Raw genomic sequence first — 23940 nt, forward strand, 5'->3', positions numbered from 1 at the left:
TTAGATATCCTCATTTACATCCTTCACTTTCTAAGTGGCAGTGAATATCTATTTGGATTGAAGGATATACAGAAAGACAATTTCATGGCAGTAAAAATACAAGACAAATAAATGATTAGCCCTTGGCCAATTTTATCACCTGAATTTTAACCTACCTCTTATGAGAGGAAAAAACTAAAGAATTAAAATTTAGAAGCAAAGTTGAAATCCTAGAATGTCATTACTTGGCGGTTAGGGAGGCTGGTAGATATTAAATCACTTTCCCCCTGAAGCAATCACAGCCCTTTGTTCTTATGGTTGAAGTTTTGTGAAGTAAAAAAGAAAGTATTAGGGAAGAGCACTTCAGAATCAGTGAACTAAAAAGGTGTTACATTCATTATTTTAAATACTTAGGTTATTAAGAAATCTAAAATGTTACACAGTTAGAGGTAGATAACAGTCCCAAGTTTCCATGGAATCTAATAATTTAGTATCTGGACATCAAACAGATCACACACTCCTTCATTATCATCTAAATTAAAGTTGTAGTCATCTGCTGGTGTAGGAGAAAGCCGTAAGAGAGGAAACACTGCAAACAAAAACAGATTCAATGTTAAAGATGGTTTTATACATGGATAATGATGTTTAACATAAAATACATCAGCTCAAATGGTTTCCTAAGGTTACACATGAATTTTTTTAAAAAACAGAAAAGTAATGATCATATTAATAACTGATGCTTAATGGGTACTTTAAAAAAAATCCCATGTAAAGACAATTTATACATTGGTTATTGATATTACTGTATCAACAGTAACAGTTGATTACTAAACCAATAATTTAGAAGCTTATTCAAAAAAAACAGCAAGTCTCCCCTTATGGATTCCTTCCCCTCAAAATGAAAGCAAAGAGAAATTCCAAAGGATAGCTATGATTTATTATGAAGTCCTTAAGCGAAAATCTTCATGAATCATAGGAAAATAAGTTAGAAAATAAAGTCTTCATTTCTCTTAAATTACATACCACATAAATTCTATAAAAGCATTAATGTATAAAGTAGTAAAATTTTAAACTACTTACCATCAGAAGACATCAATTCATCAATGATATCTCCGCTAACAGATCCTGCTAAGAAAAAAAGTGTCAGTTTTGTTACGTGCTGTTTACATATTTTCACAGTAAAAGGCAATTTTATCTAAACACAAGTAGTGAGATCATCAGTTTAATTGACAGTGCAAGTTAAAAGTACTAGAGCTTTGCACAAAGATCATTTTCATGAGCATCTACTTTGTGCTGGGCACAAACTCAAGATGCAGACCACACTCACCATTTAAAGGCAAAACTGACTCAGGTTTACAAAGTCTATATTACCATAATTCTCAGTCACCCAGCATTAAAACTTTCAACATTTTTGCATTCCTCCTGTTGGCTTTATCTCCAGATTTCATACATCAAGCACTATGTGATATTTCTTAAATCTCTTCATGATTTCTCTCTCCAATCACAACGGCATCACTCTTTTATAGCCTTAATCTTTCACAGTTGAAAAACTGCAAACATCTAATCTTCAGTCTTTGAAGCCTCTAACTGCTTCTTTTTCCCCAGACTATCTTCTTACATAGTGTGCCCACTACTGTAAAGCTCCAGTTATATACGTCCCTATGTCACAGCTCTTAATTGGCTCATCAGCTAAAGTCATAATCTGATGTTCAATCTAGACTAAAATTACTTCCTCTCATACTTCCAAATACAAAACCATATATAGGAATTAAGTACTCATTCTCCCTTAATGCTCCCTAGAAGCCAGTGTACCAACTGTGTAAAGCATATGAAGCTTACCTGCTTTATTCATACCAATTAGATAATAAACTTTTAAAGGACTATACCTAGTATGCATTCCTATGACTTATAGTATAAAAATAAAAGGGAAGGAAAGAAGAATGTGCTAACATGGGGCTAAAAAATAATCCGTGTCCAATTAAGCCTTAGCTTCACTTTTAACTACTGTGAATTCCCATAATAGCAATGAAACACTTCCACAGGTAAAAAATTAATCTGTATAACAAAATATACTTTGTAATCATTTGCAATATGACATCTATAATTAATACAACTAAGTCTGTCTGTCATTCAGCAATCACTGAGAGACTCCATACCATTCTCCCTTTATTTGGAATCAGGAAGGAATTGCTATAGACCTAGCCCTGGAACCAAGAGGAAAGGCTGGATGCCATGGAAATTTAAATTTAAAAGTTGTGGTTACTACCTCCTGATGCCAAATTTTTAGTGTTTTAGACAGTTACTGTTTCACAGATGCGACCAGTAAAAACGGCAGGATTTCCTAAGTAATTGGAATTCACGGTATAAGAAACAATATGGAGAAACAGGAAGTTTAAGTCACTCTTCACTACGTTCTGGATTTTTCTAAAAGGTAGCTAAAATAATTTATTTTAGACTTAATAAGAGATAACAGAACCACACCAAATAAACATCAGAGTCTGAATTATGTAGTCAGAAGAAGAAAAATTTGGAAATGGGAGAGGTGGTACACATGTGTAATCCCAGTACTTGGGAGGATGACAGGAGGATCACAGGTTCCTGAACAGCCTCGGTAATTTAGCGAGACTTCCAGCAACCTAGTGTGACCCTGTTTCAAAATAGAAAATTAAAAAAAGGCTTGTGGGTGTAGCTGAGAAGTAGAATGCCCGTGGGTTCAATCCCTAATAAAAGTACACATATACACAAAAAAGGGGAAAAAATTGGTTTAATTATTCCCAAAAATGGATTCCTAAAGAAAAAAACAAACCTTGGCCCATAAATCTTTGTCTCACTCAGTATCAATAGCTCTATGCACAATCCTAACCACATCATATTGTACCTTATTAGGTATATAAATTGTGTGTAATAAATATGTACACATGTATATAAATTGAATCTAGCTGGGTGTGGTGGCACACACTTGTAATCCCAGCATTCCGGAGGCTGAGACAAGAGGATCGTGGTTCGCGTACAGCCTCAGCTACTTAGTGAGGCCCTCTGCAACTCAGTGAGACCTGGTTTCAAAATAAAAAGAATAAAAAATAGGGCAGGGGTGTAGCTTGGAGGTCAAATGCCCCTAGGTCCCATCCCCAGACCCGCAAAAAAAAAAAAAAAAGTTGAATCTAGAACAATATAATTAAAGACACGATCTGTTTATAAATTTTCCTCATAATCTATTCTAGTGATGGGTTTGTTGATTAAATTAAACTTAATTTTGTCTGCTATATTAGATAATGGGATAATATCACAACTGACTAAGGAAAGTGCTTAAATTTATGTAATATACACGTATTTAGGTCTGGTACTAGGAATTGAACCCAGGGGCATTCTACCTCTCAGCTACACCCCCAGCCCTGTTTTATTTTTTTATTTTTAAACAAGGTCTTGCTAAGTTACCTCACTGGCCTTGAACCTGCCATCCTCCTGTCTCAGTCTCCCAAATACTGGGATTACAGGCCTGTGCCAACCACCCCTACTAGGCTCTGAACCCACCTGAAGATATTTCTGTAGCCGGTATCTGCTGAAGACTCTGGCTTCTTTCGGAGACATGTTGCTCAGGCAGGTTCTGAGCCACAGTGCTGGATCTCTGGGGCGTCACTGGAGCAGAGGACTGAGAGGAAGGCTGCGTGAGGTCATCAGGGGGGGGAACGGGGAAAACCACAGGCTTTGACGAACTGGACTCTTTATTTATAAGCAGCACGTGGATAGGTCCTGAATGACTCTTTAAGTTGATCTGGTACTTCTTTTGTCCATTCTGACCCTTTGGAGTTATTATATATAAACAAATTCAATATTAATACTTTGGTTATCTTAAAACAAAAATTAGACAGGCAAAGTTTTTAGGGGCCAACTAAATTCACACAACAAAATAAACTCATTAAGCTGAAAGACAAGAGTAAAGACCAAGAGCAGAAGGAGAGATTGAGAGCGCTAAATCACTTGCCCCTAAAAAGTGAGGTTTTCTAGCCGGGCGTGGTGGCGCACGTTTATAATCCCAGCATTCAGGATCGGGAGGCTGAGACCTGGAGGATCACGGTTCGCGGACAGCCTCAGCTACTTAGTGAGGCCCTCTGCAACTCAGTGAGACCCGGTTTCAAAATTAAAAAAAAATTAAAAATAGCGCAGGGGGTGTAGCTCAGAGGCCAAATGCCCCTGGGTTCCATCCCCAGATCCGCAAAAATATATAAATAAATAAATAAAATAAAATAAAAGTGAGGTTTTCTCAAATACTGATCATTAAATCTTGGCTGTGGAGTTCAGGCAACCATCCATTTCTGGTGTGTGTAACTGTACCTATCAGTGCTCAACAGTGCTGCAAGCACTCTCCCTCTGCACAAACTCAATGCCTGGCGTTGGAGACCAGGCTGGTCCTCTCAACATGCTGTCTTTATTTACAACTATGTCACAAGTCAAAACATTTTTGTTCATTTAGCGAGCACAATTTCCCTCCATTTAAAAAAGTTATTTGTATCCTGACACTTTAAAATCCAGTAATATTAATGCCTAAATACAAACTTCTAGAGTAGGTGGGCAGGGGTGAGGTAATAAAGTGAACTTTTCCTACTCCCTTTTTGATTGTTATAGATTTAATCTGTTTGCATCTAAAAACTAAAATCATAAAAATTATGTATGACATAGAGTCAAAGATTTCTTTAATTCAATAAAGCAGATGTCAGGTTTTTGGTTTTGTTTTCTGCAGTATTGGCAGGATTTTTTTAAAACCGAACTTTAAAGCAATTTTATATATTTACACTAAACTTTTTTTCAGTCATAGTTTTATATCAATTATAGATGCAGTTATTTCTATTGAATTTTTCAGTTTACGGGTCATATCATTACTTATTGCTTAACACCCTCTAGATGAAATAAAGTTGAACTTTTACAAAAACTTGTAATCAAAATGTTCAATGACTCAGTCATTTCTACAATTTACAAAAGTATTGAAGACATCCAAATTCAAATATTAATACTTTCAGATATAAAACTAGAAAGCAGTAATTTGATTCATACTCAGCTCAGGCACAGCACAAGGAAATATATTTGTCTTCCTTGAGACAGTAAATCTGTTTTCCGCACCTGTATAAAAGCTGTACTACATACCATTTCTGGGATAGGTACTTCCAGCTGTGTACCAGAAGGTGCTTGAATAGCCAGAAGTGTATCACCTGGTCAAAATATAAATAAATATTAAAAAATTACAGAAAATGCCCTTGGTCATAAAATACAGTGGCAAGAATTGAGAGCGCTAGCGTGAGAAGTATGGGTTTCGATCCCAGGTTAGAGAAGCTTGGGTTATATAAAATGAATGACATATAATTTACAACATAAGTTTGTTCTGAAGATTAAATGAGGTAATAGATTTATTAGTAATTCTTAGAAGAAAGTAAATAAAATGTTAGCTCTAATAGTCTCATTAGCAAATTCAGCTCAAGTCAATTTTGCTTTCACTGTAAAGTCTTGAGATTCTTAAAACCTTTTAACCTCAAATAAATAGCACTGTTGACTTGAAATATTGAAGCTACTTAAATAACTGAGAATGCTAGAGATTAGGTATGATAGAGAAAAATGTTGACCTTACATGAGTTTATTTTTAAAGTCAAAGTCAACAACAGATCTCTGTGGAACTGTAGATTAATACAATTTCCCAAATTTTCTAAGAAAATGCAAGAACCAGGATGGCAAAGTAGAACAGTAAACCCACATGTATTACCAATACAGTCTTACACAGAAAGTCAGATGAGGTAACTTGGTGCGCACGCGCGTGTGTATTACATGTATCTGTCCTAATAAACATGCACAATTAAATATGCATGCATGAAAAGCGTATTTTATTGTCATTTCGAGGGGTACACAGAGGATGGAATAGGATTAGGAATAATTTTCCTGGTTTTAATATGGAGTCATTACACTCTTTCTTCATGATCTCTTTGGGTTACATTTGTGAGCTGCACACCTGCTGTATACAGTTTCATAAACAGTGCTGATGAGAATTATGTTCTAATTCACTGACTGACTTTGAAAATTATTGCATAATCCTGCTTACTTAGCTTCCTCCCTGGCCCTGGTGCCCTTCACCTCCCACACTTGCTGTTAGCCTAGCAATGGAGTCAATGAACTGAAAGCTGTGAAAAGCAGTTATTGCCATGAAAACAGAAACAAAAGGAGCCTATCAACACACAACAGAGTAGGAAAAATATGCACAACTCTTTCTAAAAATGACTTAGGCTGGGTTCATGACATCTTAATCACTCTACATTTAAAAGGTAAATGAGAGGTAGAACGAAAGGCAAGTTCACAATACTTACCATTAAAGCAATTGCAGATGTCTTCATGAGTTACATAGGAAAATGTACTGTCATAAGAGTTAAGGAATAGCATTTACATCAAGCTCCATACATTTAAACTACAAAAATAAATCTGAGGGCCAAAATAATTGAATGAGAATATGTATGAAAGAGGAGTTTTATGTGACACAGGGTAAAATAAAAAGGAACAGAAGTCTGGAAAAGAAAAGACAAACCAATATATGTCCCTAAGAGGAGCTCCTATCCTCTGCTCTGAGAAGCCATTCTGATTTCTGTGACATCTGAGGACTCAGAAAAAAGTGCACATGCCAGGGGCTTCTGGGGGCAGGGAATGGAATGGGTGGAGACAAGGACACCGTGGCAGGGGTGGAGAAAAACCATGTAAGCTTTCCATCAGGAACATTCTTGGGCCTTTATGTTCTTTCATGAGTCAATGAAAGGGACAGAGGAGAGGCTCAGGAAAACAAAGTTTAGTATACTCACAGGTCCCAGAGACAGAAGGCACGGCAGACCACGCTGGAAAGGGATCAGAGTAGTCAGGAGGCAGAAGACAGAGGAGAAGGGAAAGCATTAGGACAGAACTTTATTGAGGTTTGCAAGAGAACAGTGACATAAGGGAAGGTAAACACTTCAGGACAGGCTAGCTGGGATAATTCTGGCCGGCTCTACGCTATAAGGGGTGGTCCCTAGTTGTCTTTTTCCTGGCAGGGAGATAATGGAGGCAGAGGAACAGTGCCTCCTGGAGAGTATGGGCCAGGCAGGAAGTGTGGCTCAGGACTGGAGAGTCGGAACTATCGCTGGGGTACTATTAGGCAGAAAGCACCACGGATTTACTAGGAACCATGGTATTTCATCTTCTAACCAAAATTTTTCATGACTTAGACAGTTGCTGATTTTTGCCACTTTAGGGCTCTGAACATAATTATTTAAAACTATTTATGCACTTAGCAATAATATTCACAGACCCCTGCCCTAATCAGATTTTGGCTAATATACTGCAGCCTCTCAATATGTAAACTGAAAATAAATTAATCCTTTTATCCCTCAACACAACACAAGAATGATGTCAATAGATGTACAGTATAACTTAAAAAGGTAACATTTTAAAATTAGGATAAATTAGATTATAGAACATGATATTCAGATACAAACTCTAAAAACACTAGAATAACATAACTGACCTTCAAACCAGAATATAAACATACATATTCTATAACTGTATGCATTACTTATTTGAAAGGATATCTATTATTAATGGAGTCGTCCATCACATTTTTGATGCTCTGCTGTAGCCACAACTTCTGCTGATCAAGTTCTCTTTCCTTTAGTTCTAGATCTTCAATTTCAGCCTTAAGAAATCTTAATCTATCTACAACTTCTTTAGTATTACAGCCAGCACCTATGCCTCTTAAGAATATATGAGAATTAATATCCCCAGGATCAGACCTAGGTTAACATCACTTAATTTATGTGATAATAAAACTAACTAACTTAGCAATATAGTCAAAACAAAAATATTTAAACTATTTTGAACACCAAACATGAAATCCTCACAAAATATGAACAGCACAGTTCTGAACCTACCTGCTTGGAAAATGTATGGATAACAGCAATAAAATAAGAAAAATTTTCAGTATGCTCAAAGTGTTCTTTGTCACCTGGGACATCAGGCTGATGACTTTTGGTACTGAGGTACCAAAAGAATGTCAAAGCTAAACAGTCACATCTAGCAGTCTTATGATGTAGACTAAGATGCCAATTAAACAAATTACAACCTTTTGGTATCTTGGTGGGATTTGGGCTAACAAAACAACTAAGGCCAAAGGAGACAACTGAAGAAAAGAAAGTATCTATCACAAACAACCATGCAGCAGTTAATAAGATATAATACGCATTTCAATCTATTATTTAAAGATACACATATTCCTATGTACTAAATACGGTTCCTATTCTGCAGGAGTTTCTTTCAGCTGGGTAGACTTGGGCAGCGAAGGATTAATAATGCAAAGCAGTGTGCAGTGTCTACCAAGTGGGTAGCTTGGGGGAGAAAAAGAGATCTGAACTTGGAGTATATATTAAACATCTAAAAAAGCAAAGGAACATTCCAATACAGGTGAGATATATCCAGAGGTCCAGAGAGGTGTGTCCGGGGAGAGAAATGAGAGGCTGATGTAAACAAAATAGAGGATTCCGAAATAGGGGACTTGAGAGAAAGAACTGTTAGAAAGATCAAATTTCACAAAACAAAGACTTCTAAAGTGGGATGCTGGTTTGTTACTTACTTCCACTGGATGCTATTTTTTGACTTTTTTTCAATCAGATCAATCCCTTCTAAGACATTGGTAATATCATAAATTCTTCTTTTTTGCCTCACAGCCAAAGTGTCTGCAGCCTGTTTAGGAAAAAGAAGCAGAAAGAATAATGAGATAAAGGGCAATTTGTATTTAAAGCCAAAAAAGGTTGGTTACTAAGTCTGCAGCATGAGAATCCAGTCCCATTTATGACCCAGTTAAGTTGCATGGGAATATCAGCTGCAGTTGTCCCAATATCCCAAACATCTCCTGAACAGTGCAAATACCAAAGAAATTCAGAGCCACCAGATGTCAGAATGAAAAAAATTGACAGTTATAACATAAAGCCCAGGAAAATAAAACAGCATAATGAGAATATTTCTCATCACTTTAAGAATGAATCTGAGGGGAGTTACTAATGATTTACCTTGTCATGTCCTATCTTCTCAGTTTGTAAGCAGACCAATCTAAAAGACAGTCTCACTTGAAAAATTACTCGCTTGAAAAGTTCTATTTTTTGGAAATTAAGACACCTGAGGGGAATTTCTGAACTAGACACACAGTAAAATACCTTTTAGTAACTCTGCATTTTAAAAACTCACAATGAAGACAGAGGAATGAATCATTCCATCCCAACAGAAAGCATAAAATCAACAAGAAATCAGAGTCTATAGCACAGGTGTGGTACTCACATCTAGTACACAGAAGTTTGGTAGTTTCATTCATAGTAGATATAATCAACAATCCTAATTCATGCTATCATGGAATGAAGAACACTGTACAGTTTTTCTAATTAGTACCCACTCACACTTCTGACATTTTCCCCTAGCAGAACAAAGAGAACTTCATAAAAGAGGTTACCCTACAGCTTTTTTAGAGTGTGTAAGACAACAGCCTCTCTTGAATATGGAACCACATTTTAAGATTCATGGTCTCTGGGCACAGTGGTGCACACCTATAACCCCAGTACTTGGAGGTTGAGAATAAAGGACCGCAGGTTTTAAGTCAGCCTTAGCAACTTGGCAAGATTGTCAGCAACGCAGCAAGACCCTGTTTCAAAATAAAATTAAATAAGGCTGGGGATGCTCAGAGGTAGAATGCCTGTGTTCAATCTCCAAAACAACTCATACATAACTGGTTACCAGCTCTCTCAGGGCATCACTACTTTCTTGATTCTATTTAAAAGTAGCTCCTACAAAAACCCAGTGCAGCATACTGTGTGAATGTGGATAGCAAGTGCCACCAATGGCTACTGCTTGCTTCACAGGCTTGGAACTTTCAGTTCAGTTTCAGGGGGCCCTTGGGGACCCCGTTTTCACTCCACAAGGCTAATTAATATCCAGAATATACAAAGAGCTCAAAAGACTCTACACTAGCAAAACAAACAACCCAATCAAGAAATGGGCAACTGAAATGAATAGACATTTCACAAAAGAAGAGATAGAAATGGCCAATAGATACATGAAAAGATGTTCAACATCACTAGCCATCAGGAAGATACAAATCAAAACTACGCTGAGATTCCATCTAACCCCAATCAGAGTGGCAAGCATAAAGATATCAAACAACAACAATTGCTGGCGAGGATGTGGAGAAGGAGGAACTCTTTTACACTGTCGGTGGGAGTGCAAAGTAGTTCAGCAACTATGGAGATGTGTGGAGATTCCTTAGAAAACTGGGAATAGATCCACCATTTGATCCGGCTATACCACTCCTGGGTATCTTTCCAAAGGGGTTGAAATCAGAGAACTATGTTAACATATGCATACCCATGTTCAAAGCAGCACACTTTGTAATAGCCAAAATATGGAACGAACCTAGATCTCCATCAACAGATGAATGGATTGCAAAATTATGGGAAATACACACAATGGAATTCTATTCAGCTATAAAGAAAAATAAAATAATGGCATTTGCAAGAAGATGGAAGGAACTAGAGAACATTATGTTAAGTGAAATTAGTCAAGAACAGAAAGAGAAAGGACATATGTTTTCTCTAATATGTTCAAGCTAAGGAGCAGTGGTAATATCAGAGGGATTCCAGATGATGGAGGGGAAATCTCAGCAAAGCTTGAACGAAAGGATAGGTAAGGAAGAAAGCTGAGTTGTTCAATGGAGGAGCTACATACGAATATGTGTAATAGCATAAATACAATATGATTAACCTGGACACTTTCTATTGGGGAGGAGGGAAAGGGAGGGGGTAGGGCATGAAGCACAATATAAATATACACCACTCTCAAATACGTTCCAATTATAAAAAATAAAAATCAAATAAAAAATTAAAAATAAATAATAAAAAATAGAAAAAAAATAAAGCACATGATGTACTTATACAAACCTATCAAAGTCAATCACTAAGCCAAACATGGGAAGGAGGGATGGAGAGGGCATGGGGTGGGGATCAGGTAAAGGCTAATTGAGCGATGTGTGCATGTATGTCTCCACAAGTTTTTTATCCCATTAAAATGTATGACTACAATGCACCAATTAAATAAATAAATAAATAAATAAATAAATAAATAAAAACAGGTGTCCCCAAGCATTTTTATTATATCCATCTGTTCTGGTTTTCAGGCAGGGACATAGCCAGAAACAGTGAACTAGGAGCCTAGGTAGAATAGACAGACAGAAGGAAAAACTAGAAAGTGGGGCTCTTTGGAGTGTCCAACTCTGACCTCGTATCAGAGAACCTCTAGAGAACTAGAAAACTAAGAGCAAGACTGGAGAGAGGCATGGTTTCACTGTATCTCCTTCGCTTGAGTTAGCAATTTCCTCTACTTTATCTACCATCAAAGAATATCCTATTTCTTGAATTTGAGAATGGTCTTGAGAAGAATAGCAGATCACTGCAGTCGGCTTTAACAATGCAAGGTCGGGGATTCACCTCTTAGTGCCTTCTGAGAAGCCTCCCAGTCTTCTCTTGGGTACTCACTGGCACATGAAAGCATTCATTACCATAGCAACACTGGGCACATGTGCGGTACATACATGACCACTGCACTCTTAGGCTGTCAGGTAAAGTGCCTCAGATTCAACTTGCAGCTCAGTTTTTAAAAGGCATCAAGCCGGGCGTGGTGTTGCACGCTTGTAATCCCAGCATTCGGGAGGCTGAGACCTGGAGGATTGCGGTTCGCGGACAGCCTCAGCTACTTAGTGAGGCCCTCTGCAACTCAGTGAGACCCGGTTTCAAAATAAAGAATAAAAAATAGGGCAGGGGGTGTAGCTCAGAGGTCGAATGCCCCTGGGTTCCATCCCCAGACCCGCAAAAAAAAAAAAAAAGGCATCTAGTTTGTACTTACCATCACTTAACATCACAATACTTAATCCCTAGTTTCCAAAACTAAACATTATTTCTTTTCTTTTTGTGTGGGTCTGGGGATGGAACTCAGGGACATTTGACCTCCGAGCTACACCCCCTGCCCTATTTTTTATTCTTTATTTTGAAACTGGGTCTCACTGAGTTGCAGAGGGTCTCACTAAGTAGCTGAGGCTGTCAGCTGGGATTACAAGCATGCGCCACCACGCCCAGCTTAAACATTATATCTTTAGTCCTTTTCTACTTAAATATAGGAATGGCCAACATGTACAGATCACACCACTTAAGAGCACCTTGAGGCAGCTTTTGTTTCAACAGTCAAGTTACTGTTCAGAAGGTAGGCTCTGGAGCAGGACGCACCATAATCCACTCCCAGCACTGATTCCTACCCTCTGCTGGTCTCCTAAGCTCACTAAGCCTCAGTTCCCTTTTTGTAAAATAGAATAACATACTGAATAGGAGAACTGTGGGGATTAAACTGGATAATCTCAATGATGAGATTAACAATGACTGCCGCATAGCTAATACTTAAATGTTGTCAATTAATCGCCTCATCACCAAACACAAGTTGAAACAGGATTGTCAGCTGACTTTGTGTATATACAGACTGATTTTGTTTTATATTGTACTTTAAAAATTTGTGTGTGAATTCTTAAGAGTTTTATTAAATAATTTGAACATTCATAGTTAAAAACAGCATACCATCAATCATCACTACCACCTCCATCCATTTATTTAACACCTACAAAGTTTCAGGCTTAGTTCTGGTTCTTAAAGATACACTGGTACAAAACAAAGTCCCTCCCCTCAAAGAAGGTAGAGGAATTAATAACATGTAAATAATTATGTTTGAAGGGAATACAGGTAGAAAGGTGACGTATTAAACAGTATTTTCAGCGAGAGAGCTCAGTAATATTCAAGCTGAATGGGGCAAGTCACCCCTGGAGAATCTGAGGGAATCACATCTCTGTTCTTGGCAGAGGAAGCAGCAAGTGCAAAGGCTCTGGGACACGAAATGTGCTTGGTTCTTAAGAAAAGGCAGGCAGGCCATTGTGGCCAGCAGAGTGAGAGGAAAAATGGTGAGGCAGGTGGGAGAGACAGAGATAATCAAGTCAGAGAGCTGGCAGGGGCCAGATCACTGGGGCCTTCCTGGTCACTGTGAAGACTTCAGATTTTATTCCCAAAAGCAGAAAGGCACTGGGAGACTTTAAGCACAGGAGTGATTTAATTTCACATGTTAGAAGGTTCTTTCTGGATTGCTGTACAGATGGGAGGTGAGGGGAAAAAACAGAGGTCAATGAGAAGACAATGGCTATAGTCCATTCAAGTGGTGTCAGGAGCTTGGATGGCAGCGGCGGCGGCTGTGGAGGTGATAAAAAATCACTGAGATTAAGAGAAAGAACTCAAGGATGCAGGATGTTACAGGAGGGACCGGCTGGATGAAATGGAAATCAGAAACTTGACTGGGCACTGTGACATCCAAGGGGAGAAATCAAGATCAATCAATCAACTCTTTTGAAGCATTCTGCTGCAAAGAGGAATGGAGCAACACCTGTAGAGAACTGTGGGGCCCCCAAGAAATGTTAGTTTCCTTTCTATTTTAAAGATGGAGGCTATTTCAACATGTGCGGATGCTGAAAGGCATAATCTGGCAAAGAGGGAAGAGGAGGAACCAGTGATGGGGAAGAGAGAAGGAACAACAAAAGGATGACCAAATAAGCAAGGGGTATGTGAACAGGCACAATGGGAACTGAACTTAGATAATCACAAGGAATATTAATAATAAAATAGTCCAGCAGCATACTAGGTGCAGTAGAGGTACACTAGTAAACAAAACAGGGAGACAGACGGGTTAGACATTTCATTCTGGTTGCTTTTTATTTTCTTGTCAGCTTTGAAGGAAGGGGCGATAGAACTATTAATGGTTAAGAGAAATTAAAATGTTGGTATAAGACAGCAAGAGAGTAGATAGTATAGAAGAAAAGCTGCACAGTACTATTGGCCCTTTGGAAGTTAGTGGTAAAAAATTTAAAGAAAATCATTGTGCATTTCCTCTCTAGCCCAGGAGAAATGCCTGGGCACAGACAAGGGGTGGGTAGAAATCAAAATAAGCCACCATGTTCATCCTACGCTGTCACTGTAGCTGATGAGTAAATGCACATGTGCTGAAATAAAACTTACTTAAAAAGGATACATTTACTATAAGAGGATTTGACCTGTGCAGTCATAGAGGAAGCAGCCAATTGTATCACACCATACTGAGGAAGTAAACAATAACTAGATAATAACAATAATAGACCTACCTTCCAAATACTAAACCCTTTTCTAAAAAATAAGATGTTCATCAATGGTGAGGCAATGTCTATAGGCAGAAGAAAATTAAAAGTTGTGATGTTGTTCATAGGTAGGCAAGCCAAATAAACCAGGACAGCTGCGACAGTTTACAAGTGCTAAAAAGGGCTTAGAAAATCATGAGGAAACAGCCCTTCACTTGAATAAATTAGTCCACTAGGCCCCATGTTAACTGTGGACAGGAAAAAAAGAGAGATTATGTGGTAGCTTTATTTGATTTAGGATTAGTTGCAGATCATTTGCTCAGAGATGTTGTTCTGATGGCACATAACATTGCATTCAAAAAAGCTAACACAAAAATAATAACTTGTAGGAAACACCCCCTTCTTCAGGTTCTCCATCTGCAAAGCAGGTAGTTTATTTTCTTCCAGAATCATAATAGTCAATACAGGTACACTCATTATGTTAGCTACTGTGCTTCAGAAATTAATAGTACAGTGAAGAGAGTCAAATCAAACATGTGCAAAAGAAAAGCTATACAAAACCAATTAGTTCCGCTTAACAATAAAGTGGAAGAAGCCAGGCATGGTGGCACACACTTGTAATCCCAGTACTTGGGAGACTAAGACAGGAGGATCAAAGGTTTATGACCAGCCTCAGCAACTTGTGAGGACCTCCACAACTGAGTGAGACCCTGTTTCAAAAAAAAAAAAGAATAAACATTAGGGCTGGGGGTGTAGCTTGGAGGTAGAATCCCCCTGGATTCAATACCCAGTTCCACAAAACAATAAATAAGGTGGAAGGACCCCCAAGACTGCCCACAAAATATCTTAATGAGGACTTAAAAAAAATGCACTGAGTAGTGAACCATTCAACTGTACCATGGGTATATTATGTTGACCTACTCTGTGATAACGTTTGGACTGATTTTATTACCTAATTTCTAATAATACTAAAGATAATTAGTGTGCAGAATGTTTGATGTCCATCCACAACAAAGAACCTTCTTAAAGCCAGTACCAGAGTATCTCCACAATAGGACTTTATATGGATAAGTTAATGATCACAACAGCTTTGTAAAGTAGGTGTTCTAACTGTACAATAGAAGACACTCAGAAGACTAACAAAGCATAGTTAAGTGTTCATTATATATTCTTAAGATAAATTTGTGGCTAAATATTTTCAAACGGGCTTGTGTGTGTGTGTGTATATATATATATATATATATATATATATATATATATATATATATTTTTTTTTTTTTTTTTTTTTTTTTTGCGGTACTGATGATAGAACCCAGTGGCAGTCTACTCTTCGAGCTACACCCTGGTCCTATTTTTCAATCTTTTTATTTTGTGAAACAGCATCTCACTGAGTTGCGAAGGGCCTCACTAAATAACTGAGGCTGTCCATGAACCGATCCTCTAGTCTTTGCCTCCCAAATGCTGGGATTACAATCGTGTGCTGCCACCACGACGCCTGGGGGATCTTGTATAATTTTAAAAGATTTTTATTTTCGATACTGGGGATGGAACACAGGAGCATTCTATATCCGAGGTACACCCGCAGCCCTATTTTTTATTCTTTATTTTGAAACAGGGTCTCACTGAGTTGCAAAGGGCCTCACTAAGTAGCTGAGGCTGTCTATGAACCACAATCCTCCTGTTTTAGCCTCCCAAAATGCTGGGATTACAAGCATGCACCACCATGCTAGGCTTTAAAAGATTTTGATGCACGAGCAGTTCCCAAGTTATCACTGTGGTGAATATGCAATTCAAGTATAACCTATTTTTTAAGCCTGAGTGTATAAAATGGCCTGAAGAAGCAGAAAGATCTTATTTTTACTTATTATTTACTCAGAAATAATAAAGCCAGGCATGGTGGAGCACACTTGTAATCCCAGTACTTGGGAGGCTGAGACAGGAAGCCCTGCTTCAAAATAAAGAATAAAAAATTGGATTGGAGGTATAATTCAGAGGTATGCTCATGGGTTCAATCCCCAGTAGCAACTAATAAACAAACAGTAAGAAAGAAGCTGCATACACAGCTAAAGCTTTGGAACAGTAACTGACATCTTACAGTATGAGGTTAAAAAATTCATAAACAGTCCCATAAAGTAAAGATATAAAGTGTTAGAGTGGGTGAAAACAAAGACAAGAAATACTTAAAGAGAGTGTAAAAAGCAAAGAATTCCTGGAGGAGGCCAAGGAGTGTTTCCAAAGTGCCTGTAGGGGCCGTTAAATCAACAAGGAAATTAAGTACCAAAAAATAAGTAACTGACTTTACGAGCACAAAGGGCTCCTTCCAGAACCAGCGTTAAGTACACAGCAAGTGTTTCAGTTCCCTCTCAATGCCTACCCCAAAGGAATCCCCCCTAAAACATAATCACCATTGGTTGTGCTACCCAACTGCTACTGTGTTCAGTATCTTTGAAATGTATACACTTTAAATTTTTTTCTAATTTTTACTTTTTATTTTCAATAAACTTTGCATAATCTTCTGAAAATCAGAATGGATCTCACTGAATTAAAATGAATGTAGTGGGCTAGATGTTCCAGAGAGGAAATCACTTGTCTTTTCTAGCTTCAGGGCTGCTACCTTCCCTGGCTGGCGGCCCCTCGCCTCCAGAAATGGTCAGAATGAGTGCTCTTCACACTTCTGCTTCCCCTTTCCTCTGTCAAGGACCCTTGAGATTACAAATGGGCCTGAATGAACAATCCGGTAAATCTCCCCATTGAGCTGGTTGGCAATTTTAGCCTTAATCCCCCTTTGCTCAACACTGTGAGAATTGGAACATGCATGGCCTTGAGGCACCATCATTTCACCACAAAGCATCCAAGAAAAGGGGCCGTTAAACTGAGTCCCAAAGGTTTAGAGAAGTGACCATTTCTGAATAGATGTACAAAGAGAGGCCTTTTCAGGCAGAAAGCCTGTAGCCATAAGGTGCAGAGGTGAGGGGATTGAGAGTGTGTGGGGGGAGGTAGGTCTTGAAAGAGAGAGGGCCAGTAAGGGGAGAGTGCACTGAAAGACACAGGGGGGAGACTGCCACCCAGGAGGGGCCCTGTAGGGATTTGGATGTAATTCTAAGAAGAGCAAATGTAACCACAATTGTGTGTGTGTGTGTGTGTGTGTGTGTGTGTGTGGTGCTGGGGATGGGACACAGGGGCTTTCTACCTCCGGGCTCTACTCTCAGACCTATTTTATATTTTAATTTAAAAACAGGGTCTCACTAAGTTACTGAAAGCCTCACTAAGCATCTGAGGCTGACTTCGAACCTGCGCGATCCTGTCTCAGCCTCCCAAGCACTGGGATCACAAGCGTGCACCACCATGCTTGGCTTTAACCACAAATTTTAAAATTTCACATATCTCAGTGTCATCTGACTTTTTGAGTCCCTTAATTCGCAGGCTAGCTGCCAGCCGCTCCCAAAGCCTTCTCTGGCACACATATCACCAATCTTCTAAGCTCAGTAGCGCTTGCAAACTCCCTCTCACGGTGTAAAAAGGGTGTGACTGTCAGTTTCCCAGACTTTTCCCCACAACTGTAATCTCAAAGCTACAAAAGGAAGGCATTATGGGGCACACGCGGGTTAACTCACTTTTCTTCTTCTTTGTTTTTTTGGGGGGGATGTGTTAGCTTTCTATCACTATAGCAAATACCTGAGGTAAATAAACATACAAGGAGAAAAGGTTTACTTTTGGCTCACAGATGTGGAGGTTCCATTTCATGACTGGTGGGCCCTATGCCTTTGGGGGCTACAGTGAGGCACACATCATGGTGGCGGTGCATGTTCCAACCTAGGGCCTGAATGTCAAAACAAGAACAGGAAAGGGCCTGGATCCCAATATCCCCTTTAAAGGCACACCATCAAGGACTGGAACACCCCCCACCAGGCTCTACCTCTTAAAGTTTCCATCACCTCCCCAAAGCACCATGCTGGGGACTAAATTCTTTAACAAAGGCCTTTGGGGAACATTTAAGACCCAAACCACAGCATTAGATGAGTTGGGGAAGAACCCCACCTAAAAACAACTTACCTACCTCATTAACTCTGAAAAATATGACATCTAAATTGCAAGGCCATTAATATTATATTTTTATTTGGAAAAATAAAAGCTTGATTTCAGCTATAAAAAGGTGCTAAAAATTGGGGAAATGCTCAAAATAGTTGACAGTGGTTCTCTTTTGGTGGTGGCATATTAAGTAATTTTATACTAGACTGTATTAACCTTTTCCCAAGTTTTCTAATATTTACAGATTACTTAATTACATTCTAAAGTTAAAAAGGAAAATCAGAAATATATTCTCCTTTTCACAAACACATTAAGACATAAACAGAGACTCGTGGACTAATTGGAAAAAGTAACTACTGGGAAAATTAAAAATATACATATAAATATAAGGAATATGGTAACCAACTTGCCGTACCAAAGAAATGGCATAAAATAATATATACGCCCAAATATATGTGTATACAAATAGGCACCGCATGGCTGTATTAACTAATGGAAAGTGGCAGTAAAGGAACCCAAATTTCAGAGCTAGTATTGTAAGCCTTAAGCCAACTTATCTTGTATAGAACTGGAAAAATGAGAGGGACTTCCTTTCCTTTTTATTTAAAATCAGCCCAGAATTTTGGAAGTAAATCAACCTTTAGTGGTTCAGGGCATCAATTCTGACACACTATACTGGCTCATATTTCATTTACTATGAAAATTGGGTAAATGACGTCATCACTTTTATGCTCAATTTCCTAATAAGCAAAATGGAATTACAACATTCCCTTTATAGTTTTGTTATGGGGAGTAAATGAGCTAACACAAAGAAAACACTTGGCATAGAGCCGATCATTTACTATTTGGTATGAGTAATGATTTTCCTTAATGTTGTAGAGCTTTAGTATTGGGATAATTTTTTTCCATTGAGCTATCTTACATTTAATATCTGCTTAATAATTAGACCCTGGGATGTATCCAGATAAGCTTTATATGTGTATTTTTTAACAGACTTTCTACTTTAAAATCATTTTAAGGCTCACAGCAAAATTGAGCAAAAAGTACAGAAAGCTCTCATATAACCCTTTCCCTCCCCACTACCAACACCCCCACCAGAAAGGGCCATTTGCTTAAATCAGTGAACCTGAACTGACATACTACTATCACCCAAAGTCTGTCTTACATTAGGGTTCATTCCCGATATGCATTCTATGAGTTTTGACAAATGTATAACAATACATCCTAGATCCACCATTACGGTATCATATGAAATAATTCCCTGCCTTAAAAACCCTCATTTCCTCCTCTATTGTTCCCTCTCCTCGTCCCTCTAACCCCTGACAGGCAACTGACATTTAATTGTCTTTACAGTTTTGCCTATTACAGAATGTTATATATTTGACTTCTCTTACTTAGTAATATACACTTAAGTTTCCTCCCTATCTTTGTCATGGCTTGATAGCTCATGTATTTTTGAGCACTGAATATTTCACTGCCTAGATATATCACTATATCTGTGTACCTACTGAAAAACATCTGGGTTACTTCCCTATGCAGCTTTTTGCATTAACATTTCAATTCGTTTGAGTAAATACCAAAGAAAATGCTTAATGGATCTTACAGTAAGAGTATGTTTAGCTTTGTAAGAAACCACCAATTTTAGCCAGCTGTTGGTGGTGCTTGCTTGGAATCCCAGCTACTTAAGATGCTGAAGAGGATCACAAATTTGATGGTAGCCTGGGTAGCTTAGTAAGACCCTTTCTCAAAATAAAAAGCGTGTGTGAACATCCCATGTACCTCCTTCTAAATCCAAATTTCCCCCTTTCTCCTAAAGTCACCAGTTAGATTAAATTATAAACTATCCTCTCATGCTACACTCATTATATTCATTCTTTTCTTTTAAGGCTCTATCTCCAAATATAGCTGCATTTAAGACCTAAAACATGAATTTTGGGAGAACTCTATTCAGCCTATAATAACACGGTTCCCAGACAGCCTCAACTACTTATGCCCCTCCGCTACTTAGTGAGACCTTGTTTAAAAATAAAGAATAGAAGCCGGGCGTGGTGGCACACACTTGTAATCCCCTGCTTGGGAGGCTGAGACAGGAGGATAGTGCAGGTTTGAAGCCAGCTTCAGCTGGCTTAAGAGACCCTGTGTCCAAATAAAATATAAAATAGGTCTGGGAGTATAGCCCAGAGGTAGAGGGCCCCTGGGTTCCATCTCCAGTACCACAGAAAGAAAGAAAGAAAGAAAGAAAGAAAGAAAGAAAGAAAGAAAGAAAGAAAGGAAGGAAGGGGGTGTAGCTCGGGGGTCAAATACCCCTGGGTTCCAACCCCAGACCCACCAAACAAAAACAAAAACAAAAAAACAGTACCAGTGTATTCAAGGATTTTTTAATGGATATCCAGGATATTCATATATTTTATGAGATGAGTATAATTCTTTAAATATTTGTGATCCTTCTTTTAGAAAATGTAAAATATTTAGCTTAAAAGTACCAGTGACACCAGGTGAAGTGGCACACACCTTTAATCCTAGCTACTCAAGAGGCTGAGGCAGGAGGATCACAGGTTTGAATCCAGCTTGAGCAATTTAGCAAGATCCAGTCTCTAGCCGGGCTTGGTGGTGCAGGCTTGTAATCCCCACGCTTGGGAGGCTGAGACAGGAGGATCAAGCAGGTTCGAAGCCAGCCTCAGCAACTTAGTGAGACCCTGTTTCCAAATATAAAGTGGGTCTGGGAGTATAGCCCAGAAGTTGAAAGCCTCTGGGTTCCACCCCCAGTACCACCAAAAAAAAAAAAAAAAAAGATCTCTAAACAAAGTAAAAAAATTAGGGGGCTGGGGATGTGGTCCAGCATTTGCCTACCATGTGTGTGGCCATGGGTTCAATCCCCAGTACAAAAATATAGAAAAGTATCCACAGTTTATACTGAAATATATCCCCTTCTCAAAATGAGAGTAAAAGCAATAGAAAAACAATGTCTTTATAATTTCAAATTAAAGGAAATTTATAACTGTCAGTGTTGGTCTACTTCCATAAAGCATCATAAAACTGTCTTAACGAAGTTGGGCCTGGTGGCACTCACTTGTAATCCCAGCATTCGGGAGGCTGAGACTGGAGGATTCCGGTTCGCGGACAGCCTCAGCTACCTAGTGAGGCCCTCTGCAACTCAGTGAGACCCGGTTTCAAAATAAAGAATAAAAAATAGGGCAGGGGGTGTAGCTTGGAGGTCGAATGCCCCTGGGTTCCACCCCCAGACCCGCAAAAAAAAAGTCTTAATGATCTTTTACAATGGTGTACAATACAAAACATCACTAGAAAGACTTCTGTGTAAGATTTCTTTTACATTTACAAGACTTTATATGTGTATATAAATGAATGAAAATACATGTAAATAAAATGTAATACTTTTTCATATATAAAAAGATATATAAGAAAAAGATATTCAAACCGTTTACTGTGCCTTTACTATAATAAGACAGTTTTATTGCAGAAATCTATAAACTTTTAGGTGAAATCCAGAAAAAAGTAAACGTTATGAAATATTAAACTCTGATATGTACTCATTGCCTCTATGACTTCTGTAGAACAAGTATGTGGCCATAGATCAAGCAGGAGAAAGGCAAAGACTTTAAATTCTAGCAAGGGCAGAGTTCCATCATATTGTGAGGCAAACTGAGGGCGAAGCCTTCAGAGTTCAGTTTTTTCCAGCAAACCCTAAACTCCCCTAACTTCCTATACAAAAGTCACAGGCTACAGTTGAATTTCTAAGTTCTAAATGGCAGTTTGCAATTTGTGCTCCAGGGCATCCCTGGTTTTCCTCTGATGATCGCCATGATGATCAAGTCTTTAAGCAGAATCCATTATAATTCAGCACGATTTAAATACTACTGATGCCCAAGGGCGGAGGCGCACACTTGTAATCCCCGCACTTGGGAGGCGGAGACAGGAGGATGTTAAGAGACCCTGTTTCCAAATAAAAAAAAATATAAAAAATAGGTTTGGGAATGTAGCCCGGAGGTAGAAGGGCTTCCAGGAACCCCAGTACCACCAAAATAAATAAATAAATAAATAAATAAATAAATACATACATACATACATACATACATACATACCACTGATGCCAGAAAGCACTTTGAGGGAGGAAAGAATGAAGTTGTGGAGAAAAACCAAGGGTAAAAGGAATTACCCAAGGTTGGAAAACAATCGAGTAAGCTATTTCAAAGAATGGCTAAACTACTTTCCAAAGTACAAAATACACAATATGCACAGTTCGCTCCATTTGTACAAAGTAGAACCATACAGACAATTTAACTTCCATTCACAGAACTATCACCACCTCTAGGGAAAGGAGAGGGTGTTCAAAGGCATGCCTTCCCGAGGACAACTGTGGAGAAGGCCCCCCAGGAGCAATGAAGCTGGCCCCTGCAAAAAGCAATGAAGCTGGTCCCTACAAGCCTTCAGCCCCTCACCCAGGGAACACTGGAGGACAGGCTCCTGCTCAGATGCTATTTCCATTATGCACAGGCTTAATGGTGGCAAGGACACCCTCAAGCCAGGACGGTCTTACGGGGTGCTGGTGCAGTCCTCCCGGTAATGCCAGATTGACAGTGTCCTTGAGGAGATCTGCAGTGATTGCAGACTCGTTAGTATATTTTGTTTTTCGCTCTTTGGTTCTTTTTTTAAACTTGGTGCGCTGGCTGCATTTTAATTCAAGTGATCTAATTCTTTTACCTCGACGCTATGGAATCCTTCCAAGTCCTGCCTGGAACGGTTAAGTCATTCTGTACAACCGAAACGCTTCTGGTGCGTGGTGTTTGAAAAATCTGAACCAGAGCAAAGAGCGCAACATGCATTCCCATAAAACAGAAGAAAGTTCCCTGGGCGCTTCGGGTGAAAGTTCTAAAACATCCTCCTTCGGTGTGATGGAAAAATCACACTTTGAGAAAATCGGTTAACAGGGGCCGAGTTATAAGCCACAAATCAAATATCAATGCCTACCTACCAGGATGTTTAAAAAAAAAAGTGTACAATCAAGAGGGGTTTGTCTTTTTAAAATTACTATTATTATTTTTACGGGTGTGGAAAGAAATTCACTTTAATTTTCTTCCATCCACCTCTAGAGAAAGCGGCACACCGAGTTCTTACACAGGATAAAGTCCTGGGCCGAGGCTCCGGGTCAGGCCGCCCGGCGGCAGGGGGAGGCCACGGCAGGGGGAGGCCACGGCTGGGGGAGGCCGCCCGGCGGCCGCGCGGGCCTTTGTGAGAGCGCGGCGCCGTCCTCCCGCCCGCCCGCCCGCTCACCGCCTTGAGGTCCAGGACGCCGTCCTTGGCCTCCTGCAGCAGCGACACGAACTTGGTGGTGAGCAGCCCCAGGCTCTTCTCGTGCCGGCTGCTGCCGCCCCCGAGCAGCGGCGTCGGCGACGGCTGCGGCGCCGGCTGGCCCGAGCCCCGGGGCTCCGCCGCCGCCATCGCGCCCCGCCCCCCGCCCCCGGCCGACAGGTGCGCCGCGCCCCCGCCCCCGAGCCGGACGCGCGACCCCGGCCACGCGGAGGCAGGGGAGCGGACGCAGAGCCCGGCTGCGGGCTCCGGGTTTAAATGGCAGGAAGTGACGCCGCGGCCGCCGTTGCCTGGAAACGCGCGCCGGAGGCGGCGGAGGAGGAGCGGGAACGGGAGGAGCAGAAAGGGGAGGCGCCGGGCAGGAGGAGGAGCGGGGG

The 23940-nt window shown here is 39.6% G+C and overlaps 1 protein-coding gene across 1 annotated transcript; it reads right to left on the reverse strand.

Moving 5' to 3' along the window:
* Positions 1-458: 458 nt before the first annotated feature.
* E2F5 (E2F transcription factor 5) lies at positions 459-23695 on the reverse strand (the record flags this gene model as incomplete). The annotated part of the gene is made up of 8 exons (XM_080693838.1): positions 459-568; positions 1060-1107; positions 3511-3778; positions 5119-5183; positions 6324-6370; positions 7569-7730; positions 8606-8715; positions 23528-23695. 8 exons carry the CDS (start codon positions 23693-23695, stop codon positions 459-461), a joined length of 978 nt encoding a protein of 325 aa, XP_080549964.1.
* Positions 23696-23940: the final 245 nt, after the last annotated feature.

The sequence above is a fragment of the Muscardinus avellanarius genome (assembly GCF_963383645.1).
Source record: "Muscardinus avellanarius genome assembly, chromosome: 4".
Taxonomy (NCBI): domain Eukaryota; kingdom Metazoa; phylum Chordata; class Mammalia; order Rodentia; family Gliridae; genus Muscardinus; species Muscardinus avellanarius.